At 39.0% G+C, this 21,844-nt stretch overlaps 1 protein-coding gene and 1 non-coding gene across 4 annotated transcripts; both read right to left on the minus strand.

Annotated features, from left to right (window-relative positions):
* Positions 1–2,596: 2,596 nt before the first annotated feature.
* LOC121943325 (P2Y purinoceptor 3) lies at positions 2,597–21,349 on the minus strand. Of its 3 annotated transcripts, none has more exons than XM_042486842.1 (5): positions 21,272–21,349; positions 18,364–18,453; positions 12,642–12,788; positions 4,487–4,941; positions 2,597–3,616 (listed from the first exon to the last, which is right to left on the minus strand). In XM_042486842.1, exons 3-5 carry the CDS (start codon positions 12,693–12,695, stop codon positions 2,944–2,946), a joined length of 1,182 nt encoding a protein of 393 aa, XP_042342776.1. In that variant the 5' UTR covers positions 12,696–12,788; positions 18,364–18,453; positions 21,272–21,349; the 3' UTR covers positions 2,597–2,943. The 3 variants fall into 3 exon arrangements, with proteins under 3 accessions (XP_042342776.1, XP_042342777.1, XP_042342778.1); XM_042486843.1 differs by lacking the exon at positions 21,272–21,349 and adding an exon at positions 18,600–18,663; XM_042486844.1 differs by lacking the exon at positions 12,642–12,788 and having other exon boundaries at positions 2,599–3,616.
* Positions 10,389–10,461, minus strand: trnaa-agc. Its single transcript has one exon. It is a non-coding gene; the product is annotated as a tRNA-Ala (tRNA).
* Positions 21,350–21,844: the final 495 nt, after the last annotated feature.

Consider the following 21,844-nt stretch of genomic DNA (forward strand, 5'->3'; position numbering starts at 1 on the left):
CGCTCTAACTTGACCACACGCACACACGCACGCACGCACACACACGCACGCACGCACACAAACGTGGGAAAAACATTGACATTGCAAATAAAAAAACAGAGATAAGAATAAGACCTGTGTATTCAGTTTTTTTGCTGAAGCCAGAAGCACAACATACAGTATATTTCTACATTACTGACTATGCGCACACACATACATTAAGGAGTTCCTAACATTTTTAAGCACATGACCATGGTCAAAATGTTCCTTGCATTTTAAATGCATCAAAATGACATGTTCACATTAACCCAATATTCACAACAGTGTATAAGCAGAATGCCACAATTACCAACAAAACTGCAGAGTAAAATCTGGTTAGATTCATGCAAGATCCTTAAACCTTTAAGGCAGTGATTCTCAAATATCTTCATCAAATCCCCCCTCCCACCTGACAACCATTTATTAATCATTAACAGTAATTGGGGAAGCAACTGTAAAAAGAAAAGGAACCATGTTGAATATTAGTAAAATAAAGATCAGCGTGATAGCGCTGGCAAACTCTTGTCTATTTTCCTGATATAAATGATTTTCGTTCAACCTTGTTTCTGCCATCTTTTTTCCTGGCAATTGAGAGAAAGTTGAAAACCACTGCCTTTAGTACATATTTATAATGTTTTCTTTACAGTACTTAAGTATTAAGAAAAATCAAATCAAATTAACATTTCGCTACAGCAAAATGCAGTTACAACCATCTACTACACACTCTGCGTTAATGTTCATTTCATGAACATGACAGATTACCAAATCAGAAACTCAGTAACTCAGTTACTTGGTATAACTCTATAAGAAATAGTAGAAGGAAGTTCAGTTGTATAGATTTGAACACATTTACACTGTATGTGTCTGGTAAAAGTAATCACAACAATACTAAGCACTTAACAAATCACATATACTTTAAAGTACCTCGGAGTCCAGAGCTCCTTTGATAAAGGTCTCTTTTCTCAGTTATTCACGTTTTATTCTATCATCTCTATAGCACCGAACTAACATAAGCAGAGGTGATTTCTTGAAACAGAAATCCCAATTTAATGTAAAGGAATCACACACTAATAGGAAGTGGGTAAAAAAAGCAGTATTGAGCCTTAATTTAGACCCTGCCTTATGGTCCATAAATAGCATTTTACCTTCCCTCTAATGCATCGGATATTGACTCTAAAACATATTAAAACTGGCACACAGTTTTAAATGAGTTTCCTTTTTGTTTCACTGGAGAATTTAAAGATCACATGTAGATAATTATAGATTGACTATTGCAGAGTGGTACGAGCTTAATATTGAAGTTTTCTTGGCATTGTTTTATCTCTGATTGTAGTAGTCAACATCTTATCCTTACTGGATAACTTTTTCATAACCATGTTCATAACCACAGCATTTGTAGAGAGAACAGAGCTGGTATTTCAGTGCAGCAGGGTTACAGCAGTGGGGTGCACACACCATCCAGTGGTGAAAACATGCAACAACAACTTTTACAACATTAGGGGATAAACAGTAGATGCCTTCATATGAAAGTGCAATACTCAATACAAAAATGCACATTTCCAGAAACAAGTGCTTCATGCAGTCATTAACATTCACCATTGCTTTGAGCATTTTACATGGCAGTGTGCTATAGTGGATTTCATCCAAAATATTAATTTTTCCTTCTCTCTTTAACCATTTCCGTTTCCACCTCCACATCACACATATCTCTAAATCATCTTTCACCTTTAGTACTACATAAACTTTGGAGGCCTGCTAAAATGGACGACATGCCTCCTTATTTTATCATGTAAGAGCATTGTCATATATATCTACTGTATCACAGTGTAACATAAACATATTTTTTAAAAACAGTAAAAGTTCCTCTTTAATAGCCAGTGTACAGCAGAGACTGAAAATTAACATTTCACAGATAATACTGGATGTGAATGCCCTGGTCAACATGTACAGCACTCCTCAGACACAATAAAGAGAAAATCAAAGAGACATAATCTAGGGTCTCTGCCAGAAGTGTCCTAAATGCCTGAAATCCCAGACAATTACACTGTGATGGTGACCGCCGATTTTTGATTATGTAAGTAAGAAGAGAATATGAATTTTCTTTTCAGCTTTGAGAGTTTCTCCTCCTGGTTTTCTGTCTACATTTACCTTTCAGTCTTACAAGATCACAACCCTTATTTTGTATTTCAGTATGGCAAGTCATATAAACCTTTTACCGCTATTTCTAAGTACGTTTTAGACGTCTGTAACAGCATTTCTCAGAGTCAAAACTGTATTCTCTCTTGTCAGAATGGGAGAGAAAAAATATCCACAACACATTCTTACTAGTAGAAATGACATTTCAAGATATCTAAAAATATGACTGTGCAAGTCAAAACTAAATTTAAGATATTTTCGAAAAGTATATATGCCCAATTTCACATTTAACCCTTTGAAACCTGAGCAAATTGGTTTAATTTCTTTCAAAAACATGGGAGGAAGGCAATGAGCCCCCAAATTTTGCTTTTAAGATAATTTCACAATTTAACAATTTAAGATATTAGTAAAATGTTAATTATCAAATGGAAATTACCTCAAAATAAGCAAAAACAAAACAAAAATAAAAAGAGGGAAAAGGGAAAGGAAGACAAAAACAAATCCACAATACATATGTGGATATCTTTGCATAATGTGGCTTGCCATAGTTCAGAAGGATTTTGATGTGTCAATACCTCTAAATCTTCAGACCCTCATAGGAAGGTACAGTTCGTCTTTGCGGTGAATGAAAGGTAAAATAATAAAGGACTTACATTAGATTAGAACATGCACGAGGAAATGTGTTTGAAAAAACTCAGCAACCAAACATGCACGACTTTGCAGCCTCCTTGGATCCACCACTGTTGTAGCTTTAAGAAATACTGTTGCAGTTTGGGATCCACTGTCGGCTCACACACTGGTGCCCTTGTCCCTGAGGGTAGTAACTTTGAGTACAAACCTTCTGGTGCTCCGGCGGTAGCGAGGCTGGGTGAAGTAAAACAGAATAGGGTCCAGAAAGCTGTTCATGCTGGCAAATGGCCGGGTGCTTTTATAGATGATTGAGAACAAGTTTCTCGTCTCGCAGGGCGCATTAGGCAGAGTACGAATGACCAGGTACATGGTCTTGGTGAGATGAAATGGCAGGAAGCTGATGCAGAACACTGCGGCCACCACGATGATCATCCTCACCGCCTTGTCCCGTTTCTCCCCAGTCGCCATGGAGACACCCTGGTAGGACACAGGGCGGCAGAGGATGTGGGCCATCCGACAGTAGCACACCATCACACCCATGAAAGGCAACAAGAAGCCGAGGCAGGTCAGCGCCATGCCATAAGGATAGTAGTCTACTGATTTCTTTGGCGTACTTAAATCATAACACACAGTGCGGTTTCGCTGAGTTCCGATTGCAGCGAAGTGAAAAGTTGGCGCGCACAGGACGGTGACCACCAGCCAAACCGCTCCACAGATACACCACGCCAACCTGCGACCACCTTGCTTGTGCCACATCGCCAGAGGATGGCAAATGCCCACGTAGCGCTGCACACTGATGCAGGTGAGGAAGAGGATGCTGCCATGCAGATTACTGAAAAAGAGAAAAAGAAAATTAAGTTGAGTCAAGTCTTATGACGAGGGATTTCCCAATCACATTGCAAGGATCAGTATCGGCCCCGATTAACACATTTTTTAATTGGTTGGAATCAGTTATTTTGAGCATGCATCCCAAATGATTCTTTGTTTACATCCGCTGTCACACAGGGAGCATGATCTGCAGCAGATATTCAGGGATGATTGTAATGCTGCTACTCCCAATAAGTAGAAACTGATTTTTTTTCATGTTCAACTTCAGCTGCTACTCCGCTTTAAGTGGAATTGAATTTCTTATTGTTCATTTTTTGTAAACTATTTTTACTATAATGTTGTAACTAATGGAATTGTGACCCACTTTTATTTGTTGTGAGTGAGAATATTAAAGTTCAGCTATAACACTACACAAAGTGGAACTGTGATTATATTACATATTTATCGTGTTCTGTACTTCTATTACAATGCTGCTCTAAGTAGATTTGAGAATAATTTCTACTTCATAATGTAAAATAAAAAATGCTGCACTACGCGGGACTGTAATGAGAGCCACATACAGAAAATCTTAGTTTGTTCGCTTTGTTATTTTGTCAAAAATAAAATAAAAATCACTTGGGGATCTGTTTGGATGCAGACATTTTTTCTTGTATTGCACTGCAGAACTATTAAACTATCAAGAATATACACTGGATTGATTTTAATAACATTAAAGTACTTTTAGTGTGTATTGTGCAGCTCTGTTATCAAGGTAAATACAAGTATCAGATCAGGACTCGGTATCAGCAGATACTCAATATCAAGTGACTCAGATCAGGATCAATCCCAGTTTAGCACAACAGAAAATAATCCAATATTCTGTCAAGAATCTCACCTGTAGAACTGAAACCTGACTAGTTTACAGGCAAACTCCCCAAATGGCCAGTAGTCATGACTGCCATAGTTGTAGATGAGCAAAGGAAGTGACATCACATACAGGAAGTCCGCTATGGCCAAGTTGAGCATATAGATGTTGTTTTTGGACAGGTTGGGTCGAGTCCTCCATATCTTCAGTATGACAGCAGCGTTTAGAGGAAGTCCAAGCAAGAAGACTAAAGTGTAAACAGTAGGGAGTAAAATACGCTTGAAGTCTTCCTTATAGGTGCAGCGAAGGATGCCAGCTCCGCTGATGGTACTAACATTGCTGATGTTGCTGACGCTGGTGTTGAAGCTGTCTGCTGCGTATGACTCTGTAGGCCACGTGCTGGTAGATAAAAAGTCCAAAGGGAAGGTTTTTGAGATGAGAGTGTCCGTCGGGAAGGAGTTGACAGAATTTGGCATCTTTACATCCTGGAGGAAAGGCAGGGAGAGACATGAGGGCGTTGTTACTTTGAGAATAATGTGAATATTTTAACTAAATTAAAAAAAAAAAAAAAAAAAATCTAGGCCAGTCATGATAATAACGTGATCAAGTTTTCACAGTAAGCAAAAATGATCAAGGTCATGTTCATTTGTTGACAATATCTCCAATGTATTTACATGTTTGTAAGTTAATGTTAGTTTATTAAAGAACATCACAAAATTTTAGCCAACATGATGCCAGAATAAACAGCAGGGTTTTCCTGATTCCCCATTATCAGCCTTACCGAAATAGACAGGAAAAAAAAATACACTAAGATGTGTTTTGTTGTCATTCCTGGTCAGTTTAAAGTTCATTGCTCGTTGAAACATTGTACATGCACAATCATACCATTATAGGATCATTATATTAGTAACTTAAAATGGTCTTAAAATGATAATACTGTGTATCACAATTATAGGGACAAACAATTTCACAAAAATGGTTACTGCGACAGACCCAATTAAAAAGACAAATTAATGCCATTTTGAAGAGCTTTTGACGAATATTTATTCATTCATTATCCGTGACTGCTTTTCCTGTTAAGGGTCGCGGGAGGTTTGGAGCCTTTCCCAGCTGACACTGGGAAAGAGAAACTCTCCACCAGAGGGCACAAGAGATCAGTATTTGTTTGATATATACAGTACTGTCAACATCTTCAACACCACAGGAAAGCAGTCACATTGGGCCTTTCGACACTTGACTTTTCCTATAATAACTATTCTACTGACATTAAAATACATAAACAGTGGCAGTGAAATGTTTCAGGTGTCAGGTGTATGTTTTTAAAGTAAAATCTTCATACCTAAAAAGCTACAGATGTAATCAGGTAAAAAAAAACAAAACAAAGTATTGTACCATTAGCTCATAACTATGCTAAATTACTTTCCATCTGTGTAGTGCTATACTAGTATTTGCTCCATCACTAGAAAAACTGCACAAAAATAAATAACTGCCTGGCCAGTCAGCCCATTAGATTATGATAATTTATTCCATCACTCTATAAAAAGAGGGAGCTGCAAGTTTTGAAATAAAAACCACTGCAGACTGTCTGGTCACCCACTCACAGCTCATACTGTCTGGAAAGCAGAGATTAATCAACAATCCAAATTACCGCTCCCACCACCAACATCAATCATATTTTCACGGCAGCTTGTGGGCGAGTAAGTGATTGGCTTAAGCCACTTCCTCCGTAGACTTGTCAGACTGATTCATGGCGTTTCACAACCAAAGCCTATGTGTGCGTACATGTGCAGTTTCTTGTTAAACTGCTAAAAAAAAGTGTGTTTTTAGTAATCTGTTGAGTGAGTCTCTGTGAGTGTGTTTTAAGTTAACTCCTCTGTGTGGGTGCGAGACCAGTTTGTTGTGAGCAGAAGTGATGCATGACTTCATCAGGTAAACTAATGGAAGGAGAGGAGGAGGGAGAGGAGGAGGGAGAGGCAGCAGAGTGCCAACAGACCATAAAACACTTCACTACACTAAATCAATGAGTAGGCAAAAAGGTACAACAAAGGTTTTGAAAAGCACACTGCAGTCTGCTTCATTTGCCGATGACTCATTTACAGTGTAATTTGGATTTTTTGATTTGTTGACTCGCCTTTCTGAAGAAAGGCCTTGAAACCGACTTTCTTGGCTTTCATACAGCCCAGCAACGCTATGACAGTCACTCAAATCACTCAGCTTTCTGAAATCCCGGCACTTTAAAAACTGATGTCTGATTAACTACAAATCACACTCTGTCAAAGATGCAGTATATTTTATGAAGGCATGGGGCTCTTGTTTTGCCTGATGGTGCCTCTTATGGTCAGTTTTACCACCAGGGCTGAAATTAAATCAACTGTTTTTTAAAAAAATATATTTTTTATTACTATATTTTTATTAAAGCTTCAATCCATACTGTAACTTTCCATAGTAAATAATAATTGAAATTGCACAACACCTTTCTAGTCTTAGGACCACTCTACGTGCTTTTAGGGCTCATTTGTGCTCAATGTGGAGATGGACAGAGACTTCTGTCTGCACGCTGCGTTCATTTTATCCCTATTTGTGCACATTTTCTGAAAGCTTATGATATGGACAAAACAGAACAATGTAGAGTAGTTCAAGCAAGATTTGACTGTAGGAGACAACTAAGATATTTAAAAAGTGGTGGACCTGAACAAGTCTGTAATTTAGTAAAAAGAGTCCTCTGTCAACATGTTGCCACATATATAATGGCTTCACAGGCCATCACGTCTGCAACGTTACCTTGCAACGATTGTTAAAATGTACATCATTATGACCTCCTCCGTTGCCTGGTTTGTTGTTGTGTGAAACTTTTGACTCTGCCCTTTAGTGCCACCTATCGGCTGTATCTATGCCAACATAAAGGAAGTATGGAAGTATGAAGGGAGTGACATTTTCAACATTTGAAACGGATGTATCTATTTTCGTAAGAGAGTAAATATGAGCCTTTGCAATACAGAGTCACATTCCACATGTCACACACAGGTGGTCGAGGCTACCATATATAAGGTGCCACCTGCTACTCTGTTTTAATCATTGATAAACACTCACACAAACATGGCACAGCCATCAGGAGCAATTCAGGGATCAGTATCTTTTCCAAGGATACTTTGACATTTGGACTAAAGGAGCTGGGAATCACACCACCAGTCCTCCAATTACTTGACAACCCACTCTACCTCCTAAGCAAAGGTCACGGTGCCTCCTGATTGTGAATTGTGTCACGTTGTGGTTGTTGGTATTTATAATGCTGGCATGCAAATGCAGTTAATGTGTCAGAGAGCAAGCTGCAACAAGAAACCAAGCATGGTAATTATTTTACGAAAGAACAGGTCACTGGCAGGTCTCGTTTGTCTCGTATTACACTGTTAAGTTTTCTACAGAAAAAAAACAAAGAACACACACATTCTCGATCCAACAAGCCCCAGCAAATGAATCATTGATCTACAAAGCAAAGCAGGAACAACAGTTGGAATCTGCCGACGGACACAAACGCCACTCTGATTCCCATATTGAATATCCGCACCTTATTAGGACTGCCACTGTGTTGCAGATAATCATATATCACAGGAGGAAGATATTGTTCATGAAAGCTTAATTAACTGTTGAGTGCCCATTTCTTAAATAATTAGGTAGAAGAAACAAATGGAAATTTAAAACCTCTTCCAGAGATATCTCATTATATCCAAACATGTTATGGAAGGAACATGTGCAAAAGTAATTAAAAATTTAAAACTCAGTTAATGAACCATAGTTGATCAATGCCTTTCACACTTAATTGCTAGTGTATTTAAACTGAAATATTCACTGGATGAAAACAGATATGCCATTGCAGATTCACATTTCACGTTGAATAATGGCAATGTATTATTTTTGTTAGGCTTTAATGATGATTGGGTATCTGTCAGTGCTCCTGAAATATAGGCTGTGTAAGTATGTGTGTGTTTGGTCATGTTTCCAATTTCCAAACACTCCAGAGAGCAAACAGTAATTACAGGCCTCTAAGTGGTCGTTGCTGCACTCTGTTTTGTGTGTGTGTGTGTGTGTGTGTTTGGCATTAATATTTCTTTGCTAACAGATAATCACATTGAATCCCGGGTCGTCAACTAGGGATCAGCAACCCCTCAGGAGGCCAAATTTTGTGGGGTGGGAGGTTGTTGCTTTTTTTCCAAAGAGTAAAATGTGTTAACATTTATCCAACATATTATTAGCAAACATGAATTGACCTCATCATAAACCTTTTTAATTTACAGTACCCAATATTACTGGCAGGCTTGCTGTTAACCATAAATCCTTGTGCAATCAGGCGAGATAGATAAAATAAAATCCCTTTGCAGCACCTTCTTTTCCCACACATTAGCCAATTAGCTGTAATATTAGTCCAAGTGTGCGGACAATTCCGGTCTTGTTAGACACAAGAGATCGTTTTTGTAACTTTTCAAGCAAGCAACTGACACACGGTCCACCTCAGAAACCACCAGCGAGAGAGCAGAGGGTGAGGTCGATGTGCCACGCTACAACTGCTGCTGACTTTACAGTTACAGGAAAACGCAAATGAGAGAAAATATCCAGGGAATTCTCTATTCCCAAGTCCAGCTCCATTTTATACAACAAGAGGTCCTTGGCCTGAAAAACAGTGACAACTCCTGACTTAAAGCACAGCAAGAAAAACTGACAGACCAAATCTTCAAATGAATGGCAAAGAAAAAAAAAAGGAAATCAAATGACACAAAGGTTTACAAGTGTTAGTGTGCAGCCTTAGACAATTTTTAGACGAGACTCTCAAAACATAAAATGAAAGTCGCGTGTGCCATGAGGTAATTTCTGGCCACATGTTTACTCCATCATACTAACAGCAAACATTCATTAAAATATTGCTCATCAGCTTTTGCAGGAATTAAACAGACTGTGATTATGGGAGTGAAGGAGTCACCTACTTTTGCTCTGTGACTCAGTGCAGGTTTTTCTGCCCACATAGTATTTTTGGCAGGGGTTTCTGAGACTTGTCCATACATCTTCTCCTCAAGCTCTGCCTGTGGGAAAAAAATGCTTTTCCGCACCCATACAACTGACAGCTTTCACAGCTTTACCACCTTGAGGGGGAAATTTTGTGATTTAGAATACATTTCAACTGTATAAGCTAAGACTCTGAGACAGAAAAGGAAGAGATATGTGGTTCATTTTGGGATCAGTAAGCTAAAAATAGAAAATTACAAGGCATTTAATCTGTTATGCATTATTTGTGATGCATCTGCTCACTGTAAAGATAATGATGCCTTGCTAGAATTGAGCTAATTGTGTACACTTCCTCTTTATTGACTGCACCTGTGACAATCATTTAGTGCTACTCTGATTTCCTGCAGCTGACACCAGCGCTGGTTTATCTACCTGTGAAACATGTGGGCACTAAGCACATTTTTAAAGACTTTTTAAAAATTCTGCAAAGCAGTATGCCATGGTTGTTTTTTGTTATGCCTTATTGATCACAAAGCAAAGCATAAATCCAAGTCTGTTCTTTTTTGACTCTCCTGACGTGTCCTTGGATCGAAAGACCTGTTTCTGATTCCAGCATTTGTCAAGTGTCATTCCTCAGCCACACTACAAAAGCTGAGGTTTTGCCATTAACTTAAACTCTTCTTCACATAAACTGGAGTGTGATAAGTAGTTAGCATTCATTTACACTTGCATTAGAGGGAAATATGTTGCACCATACTACTGCAATTATTACTATGAGCAGATGACAGATTCCAGGGACAAACATAGCCATCCAATCAGTTATCTGGTCATAGACAACACTTTTCATTCGGCAATCACTAGCACATTTGATAATGTGTAGAAATCCGCTTGCCCTTAAAAGTACTGCCCTGAATGCATCCACAGTTGAAAAGCTTACTGGAGAATGCGGGCATCGATCCCGCTACCTCTCGCATGCTAAGCGAGCGCTCTACCATTTGAGCTAATTCCCCAAGCTGTCCTTTTCCCTAAAAAAAGACACCAAATGACATGTTTAGCAGTGCACACCCACAGTGCTGCCCACAGGCGTAATGTTACCAGTCAGTGACAGGGACGATCCCTCACTCTGTCCTCTATTTATCTGTCTCTCTCTCTTTCACACGTGCTTTGACAAGAGAGTCACGCTGCTGCGTACTCTCTGCCCTCAGGCCTGCCAACAGGCACAGCAGAGGGTGACGCAAGATTATTTATAAACCACGAATGCAAGAATGTGACTGCTACTCAGGACCGATACAAGATATTAACAACTCAACATAAACCTGACAAGGCTGTAAATCAAACACCACAATGTATAAAGTTTAAATAATTATTCAGCATGTGGATTTGTACCAACAGGACTTTTGAACTCTGGTTAAGGTAACATGAGGTAACTCAGAGTATTTTTTAACAACAATAATCTCTGATCAATCCTCTATATGCTAAATTCCCAGCACTAAACAGCAGACAGACACAGTACGCGCCTAGCTGGTGAACACTGAGCAAAGACAGTGTGTTGCAATTAAATTTTTGGTCAGTGTGTAAACATAGAAACTTTATAATGGGCCCCAGAATGATTATAGAAGGTTAACAAACCAACTGACAAATGCTTAAAATAGTATATAAAATGATATGATGTCGGCAACAATAAACTGTCAAAACCCCATAAATTATAGCATTCATTTGGTATGACTTATCATTTCATTGTTTGTTAACGGGGAAGTAGTTTTAAATTTTAATTAAATTAAATTAAAGCTGCAAGCAGCGATGAATGAGCCCTCGCACCTCCACTCATGTCAGGGCTACGGCAGGATGACAATTGATGTGGTCGTGTCTTTCTGTGAAACTCAATTTGAAATAATTCATCTTTTATCAATAATCGTCATTGTAAAGTATTACCAGCACCCCTTTCACACATATACAAGCACTCAGATACACAATAATGTGGATTCATTAGCTGTGGCAGCCACTCTTTAGCCACCTGTCTAACCAAATGGAGCAGGTAACAAGCAGATAAGGGCACATAAAGATTCATACTGTACACTACACAGATGTGCTCTGTGTCTGTAATAAACACAGAGCAGGAGATGTAAATGAATAGAGGAGGAGGATGTTGAGTTGAGGGGAGAGAGCAGGGAACAATTCACCTCTAATTGCTTTCCCATCTCTGATCTACGGTCTCTGGACACACTAATCAATGATTCATGCCTCTGTTGCTCACTTTCTGCTGCACACACTCATTCACTGATGTGCACACACACTCACAGGCTACCACACATGTATGCAGACTCATGCTTTGGCTGTGAAGAATAATAAAAATTAGCATACACAACAGAAGGGAAGGAAACTAAAATCAGTGTCAAACATAATAGACTGCAGACACAGTTGCAGTCGGACACAAACACAAAGGAGGCACACACACATGAAAAAACGCTAAAATGTGGCAGTAAAGTGTGTTCATCAGGTGAACAAACAAAAACAGAGACATGGACATGTATGTACAGAAACATGCATGCACAGCACACAACATAAACATCCTTCTAACTGAGATAAAACAGTTTTTTTTTTTTACCAATGAAGACAGATGTAACTGCAGTGGAAGAACACACACACATACAACTGCTGCTAATTATCTTAGCTAATATGCTGCAGGCTAACACGAGTCAATTAATCCTAAGCAATGGCAATTAAAGACATTTAAAACCAATCAGCTGCACTATGAATAGACACATGGGTGATGTGGAGGGCCACACAAGAGGAGAATAAACTGTTTTGCATGAGAGCCAACTACAATCAATCTACAACAGATCTAATAAACAACTTTCAAACTCACCCCAGAGTTCACAGGCTATCTCTAACATCCCGAGCAACAAACTCATTTGAACTAATCCTCCCCTTTCTTGGTATTCTCTGAAAAAAAATTGTGTTCAGTCCAGTTTGATTTCCAAAGAAGTTTAAGTACAAATATGGACATTACATGGCTACACTAAAGTCTCTAAAAGTAAGTCTTTAAAAAGTAAAATCCCCTTCTGGCAGAGCCAAACCAAAAAGCCAACTACAGATGGATGTCTGCCTTTTTATATGTGATATGGATCGCACACAAGGCTACAGGTGACATTACACAGCGCTCTGCTGATAAAAATTTGTCATAACTTGCCAGCAAAAACGTGTTGTTGCTCGCTGCTGTAAGGATTTGGACTGAGGATTTCATCAGGCGTGTAAAGACTGATAGACAGCAGTTGAGGCTGGTCCTCGAGTGACGCCTGTCAAGCGGTTGCCACACACAGGGGAAGTGAATGGAGCTCTGATGAAACAAATAAAACACAGACAGGACAGTCCAGCATCAGCCACTGAAACCTTCTAGGTTCCTTCTCACGTAATCATCAGACTTAATTGTCTGACACTGTGTTCAGGTTAGCAGGTTTCTAGTTAGGGTGGTATGGTGTGTGTAAGTGCAGTTTGTTTTGCTTTAACCACTCAGTTTATGCCATTCACATCTCAGATTTGATTAGCTGATCAAATTTGGTCTGGTGTTGTGCCCACAGACAGCTGTTTCTCCTGTTGGAGAGGAAACTAACCAGTTAGAGGCCTGTGGGCAGAATTAAGACTGGGGTAGGCTACCAAGCTCAAAACTCTACACACCAAATAGTACTTCTGAGCATCGATTCACGTTAAATCCACTGATGCCAAATGTCAGTACCTGAGAGCACATGCATGAGAACACCAGGTTTAGACGAGACGCAAAAATGCCATAAAGCTCCCCCGAAGCCTGAAAGCTTTTCGAGCTCTGACTCCAGAAACGGAGCTCAACAAAGCTGCTGGGTTCAGGAGGCAGAAGTGTCCGAACCAGGAGGCTGGCCACGGAGTTTCACGCCTGCTCCGCTTGCTTCCCAGCAAACCAACACTGGCATCTGATCTATTTTCTTTTCAACATTATTTTAGTAATAGCCTAGCATCACTGCTAGGCAAGCAGACACACATACACACAAGCAGAACGACAGATGGACAGATGCAGAGGACACGCTCCATGCATAAGAAAAGAGCAGGAGGAAAAAGTTTTCCATCACTACATCACCCCTGCAGTTTGTTCAAAAATTCAATTTTTGTTAGCACAGAGAAATTCAAGTCATCAGTCTCAGTTGTAGTAATTTCTGTGGCTGTTTTTTTGTGGATGAGGCTAACTAGCTGCATAAGATCACTTTCCTGAACTCTGTCCCACCACCAAATTTCTACCTGTTGAGCTGTTTTTGTTTGCCAATGAGCACAACTCCAGACCTACAGTGTAACAGTCAAACACTTTCATTTTCTATTATTTCTGTCCTTTACCCCTCTCTATCATTAAAATAATAAAGGCATAATGATAATGCACAAATATCCAAAGGACACAAATATTTTTAGATTCTGTTGCTGTCTGGGAACTTGTTTTTGCTCCTGGATGGTAATTTCTATTGACTCCTTTTAATGGTGGTAGAAAAACATGTTTTTTTTCTTTCTAAACATAAGCTGCTGTTAGTTCTTGTAACAGCTCGATGCACACCTCTGGTGAGGCAAAAAGCTTACCAAAAGCTTAACAGAGTGGAAAAGTGACTGTTAGCCTGCGCCCTGCGGTGGCTGTTGTCATGGGTTTGTGGTGCAGAGGGGACGTGAATGCCTCTCTGGTAAAAGCAGAGTCAGTAAAAAACAAGACAGGACAAAAAGAAACATCTTTACTGACTGACTCCCTAATGCATCTCTGACAGTGTAGAAGATTTATACAGTATCTTCAGCTCTGGTCACTTTGGCTCCTAATTAAGACGAATTATTGGGATGATCCTTGTAAATCCTACTCAGGCCAAAGAAGTCAGATTTATTTTTGGGTCATTTGCATTAAATTACCAATTTTAAGGAGACATTTGGCTGGGATGTTTGGGACAAATGCCTCATAAAGGAGACAATATCTGCACTTAACTTTTTTCTGTAAACAACTTTGGCAGTGTTTCTCTCTCTCTACCCCTCTATCACATCTCTGACTGTGTCACTAAGCCAGTGTTAAAGTAGGGTGTTCCCAGACAGACAGACAGACAAAACAGCTACTGAAGCCTGACCATTGCCTAGCAGAAAGGAATCTTCGCTAAAAACACAGTCGCCATGCCAAAGTCCCATGGTGAGAGTGCCAGGTCGTTTTAAAGTGACAGCCCCTCAAAGCGATTACTGGGTATTATGTCTATTATGTGACAACTTTTTTTTTACTGAACTTAGTAAAATCCCCTTAGTGTAGAAATACAGAAATTATGGAGAAAACAGTGCGACATAAATTGTGTAATATGAGTGCATCACAAAGATCACACACCACTATATTTCCACTAGTGTCATCAACAGCAGGGGATGATGCAACAATTAAAGGGAAGCAATCATGTGCATGTTGAACTGAGACAAATGACAAAAAAATAACTACTAAATAATAAATACTTTTCAAGCAATAACGCAAAAAAAGACCAATTTCCAACTTCTCAATTATAGGGAAACGCTATTTTTCTATTTCTTAATATGTGACGGTGAACTGCATATTTGCAGGTTTTAGACCGGTGGTTGAACAAGTCATGACATCTGAAGTAGTTACAGGCGGAAATGAATGAACAAGTCATACTGACTGACTGTCTCTAGTGTCCTGTATGTACCAGGTCAGTTTGTTAAATGTCTGACTGATCATGAATTTATGGCTTTTCCCACTCACCCTCTTGTGCATCGCATGGTACTGCTCATGCTGCCTGCTACAGTGAGTGAATGAAAAGCAATTAATTGATCAGGAATTCAGTTCTTTTTAGGTTATTCTGACATGAATAAAGCATAAGGCTGCAGAGGTAACTGTGATGTCTGCTCCTTGCCTCTCAAAGAACAACTTATTGTAACTGACGTTTCTGTAACATGCTACTGAGCTTACATAGCTTACCTACGTAAAAGTGGGATGCTGAATCAATGCATTAAAATGAATATTTCAGCTTGATAATGTAAACGTATACATGATGACAGATAATGCATTGAAGAGAAGTTTGTGGGGTGGGCAGCACTAGCTGTTAAAATGCGCATGTACTTTAACTGAGTGTCACAGAGAAACTGGCACTATATTTTGCATTGAAAATTGGGACGTTCAATACATTTACATGTATTAACTGGAAGGAATCAATACTACAAAAACAATAAGTCTACCCATCACTAATCTAAAGACATCACATTTGCATGGGAAACCCAGATGGCTATTTTTTTGCCTTTCTGATACTGTACGGACTACATACACACGTGGACAAAATTGTTGGTACCCTTCGGTTAATGAAAGAAAAACTCACAATGGTCACAGAAATAACTTCAATCTGACAAAAGTTATAATAAATAAAAATTCTATGAAATTTAACCAATTAAAGTCAGACATTGCTTTTCAACCATGCTTCAACAGAATTATTTTAAAAAATAAAATCATGAAACAGGCCTGGACAAAAATGATGGTACCCCTAGAAAAGACTGAAAATAATGTGACCAAAGGGACATGTTAATATCAGAAAGCTTGGTCTCAGTCGCAGGTCATGGGTCTTGCAACAGGACAATGACCCAAAACACACAGCTAAAAACACCCAAGAATGGCTAAGAGGAAAACATTGGACTATTCTAAAGTGGCCTTCTATGAGCCCTGACCTAAATCCTATTGAGCATCTTTGGAAAGAGCTGAAACATGCCGTCTGGAAAAGGCACCCTCAAACCTGAGACAACTGGAGCAGTTTGCTCATGAGGAGTGGGCCAAAATACCTGCTGAGAGGTGCAGAAGTCTCATTGACAGTTACAGGAATCGTTTGATTGCAGTGATTGCCTCAAAAGGTTGTGCAACAAAATATTAAGTTAAGGGTACCATCATTTTTGTCCAGGCCTGTTTCATGATTTTATTTTTTTTAAATAATTCTGTTGAAGCATGGTTGAAAAGCAATGTCTGGCTTTAATTGGTTAAATTTCATAGAATTTTTATTTATTATAACTTTTGTCAGATTGAAGTTATTTCTGTGACCATTGTGAGTTTTTCTTTCATTAACCAAAGGGTACCAACAATTTTGTCCACGTGTGTAACTATTAAAGTAGTTATCAGTAATCCCATGTGCATGAATGAGTGGGAGCATCTGGTTGGCAGCTGTCTTTTTGTCACAGCCTATTCTGATGGCATCCCATGAGGATGCTTCTTCCTGTTACTGTATTTTCTCAGTTAAGTATAAACTTGAAGGCAGAATAAGCAGGACGGATGTTGTTTGTAAACACAACATTGAAAGACTCCTCTTGGATACGAGATCTTGCACCTGGTTGCTATATTTTTAGAGTTCTGCTTTCACACCCTGCATCCTGTTATGGCTGGGGGCTATACACCACTGCCCAAAGGTTGATGCCCAGAAACTCTCAGAACACAGCAAAATAAATAATACAGTCAGAGAGCAGAGTCTCTGCAGATACACCCACACCGCCACACACTTCAAGTCACAAGTGATGACTGAGAGGGATTATCTTTGCATGAATCCACACATCATCTTTTAGATAAATCCTACTTATTTTTCCTTTAATATACTGTGGTATGAAACACTGTTCTGGATATTCTCAGATGATTGATACAGATATTAAGACAGAAGGTTGGTCTGTCGATACACTGCTGGTTGTCATACAAAATAACAGAGATGTTCTATAAATAAAAAGCCATTTATCGAGGTTGCAAGATTCATTGCAGGGTCCATAAACAGGACCAAACTTCACGTAGAGCATGATGATGCCTGGCCTGTTGATCTTTATACTCCTAACTCTAACTCTCATATATATATATATATATATATATATATATATATATATATATATATATATATATATATATATATATATATATATATATATATATGATGACCCAATTCAATGCAACATAAAAAGTCAAAAAGTCTAATTAATATTTGTCAAGTTAAGATTTGTGAATGAACAAAGTTCTGCAAATGAGATTATTTAAATTCTCTGTCTGACATTAATGTATTTTGTCAAGCGGAAATAAAACCTGAGCCGAATTCATGAGAATATTGGAAGTTTTCCCAGGATGATTTTATAGCTTCATTTTTGTGGTTTGAGACTTTGGCCTTTAAACAGTCAGCCTTAATCTGTTGGCTTCACTTTCATTATAATGGTTTGCAATATCACGCAATATTTTCTGCAATCTTCACATACATGATGTCACAAATTTTCACACCTGGTATGTGCACAGTAAAAACAACCCAAACATACACAACCTTGGTGCCCTGAAGCAGGCCACCTTGCAGCTTGTATCTGATTAGTGCCTTGCCTGAGGGCACTGTTGCTCTTTTTCTTTCATTACCCAGATTTAGAGATATCAAGTTTAATGACTTTGATGTGGATTAAAAACACTGCAGAAAGTAAACAGGGAAGGGATGCAACTAATGTGATGTTTATCACAGCAGGTAAGTTCTCATGAAAAGTAGGGTATCATAAACAAATCTTCCTCCACCAAAACAGAAAGGCATCTACAGGTTTGGTGGGTTTGTGGGACGTTACAGTGACTTATTTTTAGCAAAAGAAGCGTCCTTTTGTTTTGTGCGTCTGTTTTCAGTAGCATTTCCTGGGTGTAATACTTAAATGTAAGCACACATGTGGGCAGGAATTATATGTCACAACAAAACTGTAAAACTATGCTAAGAATATCCCACTGACACCACCTGAGCTACATGTAGAGCTGGTATGATAAGATTGGTATTTGGCAAAACAGCCACGCTCTGCCCCAATGGGATCGTTGAATTCAAATGCCTTCGCTGAAGAGGTTATGTCTCATTCCTTTACTTACAAAAGAGGCAACAAAACTACACACAAATACAACTTACCCAGGCTGACGGCTGATAAAAAAATAAGTCGAAGCAACATCAACAAGTTGGCGACATTGTGAAAGACTCGTCCCGCTCCTTTCCTCTCGTCTGTAATAAGAAAGAGCTGTTTAACTGGAGAGAAAAATACGCTGTGGCGGAGAAAGTGTAAATAAATGACTACGAGCAGATTTGAGGCACAAAACACCGAGTAAAAGTATCTGTAACCTCGCGGTTTCTCTGACCCCCGGACGTACCTGCTGAAGTGGAGCTGCTCCGGCGCTCGAGCTGCGCGCACACTTCACACACTGTTGCTACTGCTGCTGCGGCACTGCTCAGCGGCGCGCGCTAGACCGGAGCCACGCACGCGCAATGAGTCTCGCCTCAACATAATCAGGTCAAAGGAAACAGCTGAAGATGTTTGTACCCGTAGGTAGATTTGTTTGCAGTAAAAGATGAAGCATTTTTCTTGAAAAACATTTTACAAACATCACTGGTCGTCCCTGTCTGCCTGCAAACAGACACACTGACATCTCATGCTTGATATGTTTAATTATACCGTTTTAGTTCAACTGTAATCAATTGTTTTAATGGATATTAAAATATTTGAACTATATCTATACTCTCAAAAGTTTATTTTTGGCTTTGATACAATTGCCCTCATGTTACAATCGCCCCTGCATGTGGGGGCGATTGTAACATTGGGCTTGTAATGTTGCTTGTAAAAACAATTGACAGCTGTCAACAAGTAGAGCACAGATGCATGTTACCTACATAAAAATTGTATCCAAATAGCTCAAGAGGTTTTTGAGTAATGACATCAAAACCAAAAAATTTTACAATTGCCCCTGGTCTCCCCTATCTTGTGCACAGAATTTTAAAAAAAGAAAAAAAAATCACTTTTCAGGACTTCAGGGCCTAATCTGATCACCGAAAGGGAGTCAGATGCCCCCTGGGAAATGCGAGAAATATCCTAAAATCCTTGAAATCTCCTCAACATTAGTTTACGGCTCATTGACACTAAACATTGGCAACTAACAGCACTGACTACCAGCTCTGAGTAAACACAGCAGGTTTTCTTGTGCCCATGTGACTCATCTCCTTGGGATTTTATGAGCCTTTTATTGTGCTCTCATTTGATTTGTGAACATTGCTGGTTCCTGCTCAGCATCCGGTCTCCATCAAAGTGGGCTATATCTGATAAGATGTAGCCACCACAGAGACACAAATTTGGGAAATGTGCTAGCTCAGGGCCGAAATCACCTGTTAAACATTTAGGGCGGTCCTTTTTTTAATCGACACCCTCTGAGACCCAACCATGTAAGGGGAATTGCCCCGGGGATAACTTTTTTTTAGAAACTTTAGAGCTAAACTGATCATTTGAGAGCATTTTGTAAATAAAATATTAGATCAGGGATTCTCAAAATGTTGATCAATCAGTGGCAAAGTGCACACACAATGACTTTTTATTGCCCTTTTTTATGACATACTAACACTTTACTAACACTGACTGTAACAGTCGACAGTGATAAAGCCCACATAACATTCATATTACATTGTAGTTTTCCTACAAAAACAACCAGACATTACAGTGTTTTCTATTGATTGTATCTACCCACAGCAGTTGAGCAATGGATTTTGCTGGCATACATATTCAGAACTGCAGTACACTGTAATATTATAACCAGTAGTTCTAATAGTGGCAATTTGTTTATTTATGATGATGATTACATTTGCAAATGATTATTCTGGATGGAGGTCCATGGTTGTCTTTTGTAGTTCAGTAATATTTTATTACAAAATACAAGAACCACAAAGTAAGATTTTTTTTCTTATCCGTGGGGGGCATTTTGAGCATGTTTGAACAATTACTGCCTAATGGTAGCCTCCTATAATCATCACTAAGCACTAATTGCTATAAAGAGATTATGTTGAACAATATGTGAATAGAAACAGGTGTGGCTGCTTCCCTTATGTACTATTTGTCCCTTCAGATTTGCACAACCTTTATTAGGTCAATGAGTGGCATTTTAAAAAAGAACCAGATATGTGTTAAGATCAATACCCATGTAACCATATTAATGCAAGATCTGCAAGCCAACTGTGAGAAAATACACTAATGTTGTGTTTTCGGTCTGGAGAAGTTGAGATTAAGAAACTGGGGTGTAAAGTAAAACCACTGTCTTCCCACATCTGTATTTTCAAACTAGATAACATATTGCTTAATATATTCTTGTTTTTGTTTTCAGTGTTGTGGCCACTGTGTCATGACCACACATACTCCTTCATATCTACTTTCTCAGTTTGTCATGTGAAAATGAACTGTGCAGACCTCACTCACACTCATAATGAATCTGCCATTCACAGCTGAATCATTTATTATTAACAAACTTGTCAATAGATATTACTAACAGGAAGAGAGCTGTCTTCACATGTTGTTCTTGAGCCACTTCGCTCTTTATTTAATTAATAACCTATTGAGCGTAAATCATTGATTTGAACAGACTTCACTCCCTGTAGCTGTTAAATCCAAAGCCTGGAGTACTGGAGCATGAACCGTGACACTGGAGTGTCGACCGTCCCTAACAGAAAGATGAAGTTATAGAAACCAAAACATTTGTGCTGTTTGAATCTAGAGTTTAGTCCAAGTTTAGAGTGTGTGCTCAAGTGAGGGATACAAATAACCTTGGTGTTTATGAGCCTGAAGTCAAGAGAACTTTTAGGAATAAGCCACTGATGGAAAAAGCCTGTACAGAACCAGTTAACACTAAACCAGAAATTGGCAAACATGACCCTCAACCACACACTGATATAAAAGCACAAAACTGGTCATCTTGCAAACAAACAAAAAAAAACCTCATGTAGATACAACAGATGGGCACACACAGCACAGTAAAAGACAACAAGGGAGACAAATCCATCAATCTACCTGCTTCTCTCCGTCTTTCTGCCGCTGATATAGAAAATGAATATATCAAAGAGGGTCAAGTCACTTAGATGATTGGATCTCTAAACAGTTCCCCCCACAGACTTCTTTTTTTTTTCTGAATGAGCTCGTTTGTCATGTTGAAACAGAAGACGTGTGCAGACAGGGAAGTAGCCAAGAGTTTATTTCCCTTCAGAAACAAGTTGTTCAAAGCTTCATCAGCAAATTTCGGAATTATTGTGGACTATGCTAAAAGCCACTCTTATCCAAACTCAGCCATTTCAGGCCTACACCCTTCTTTAGCATCTTTTTTTTTTGCAAAGACATGGCTAGAAAAGTGTTAATGTGCCAAATCTGATCCCCGAAAGGGAAAGGGCAGCCTCAGAAAAGTGCATGAATCACACTTAAAAAGGCTTGGCCTTCTTCAAAAAGATAAATATTTGAATTGTGGTCAATTTCAGGGATGCTGGTACATGCTGACTATCCACAAACTCAATCTGAATTCTGTTTAAGACACGTCTCTGCATTCTCCACAGCTGAGTCACAATGGTCTTAATGAGTAACACCATAAATTTA

Source organism: Plectropomus leopardus, chromosome 5 (genome assembly GCF_008729295.1).
Source record: "Plectropomus leopardus isolate mb chromosome 5, YSFRI_Pleo_2.0, whole genome shotgun sequence".
NCBI lineage: Eukaryota > Metazoa > Chordata > Actinopteri > Perciformes > Serranidae > Plectropomus > Plectropomus leopardus.

Bases quoted from the DNA above. Each gene is read 5' to 3' on its own strand.
- LOC121943325 (XM_042486842.1), bottom strand. From the start codon at position 12,695: ATGAAATCCTCAGTCCAAATCCTTACAGCAGCGAGCAACAACACGTTT. The intron at 4,942-12,641 runs GCAAGTTATGAC...CCTTTCCTCCAG, and splicing joins GCAACAACACGTTTTTGCTG to GATGTAAAGATGCCAAATTC. The intron at 3,617-4,486 runs GTGAGATTCTTG...TCTCTTTTTCAG, and splicing joins GTCAGGTTTCAGTTCTACAG to TAATCTGCATGGCAGCATCC.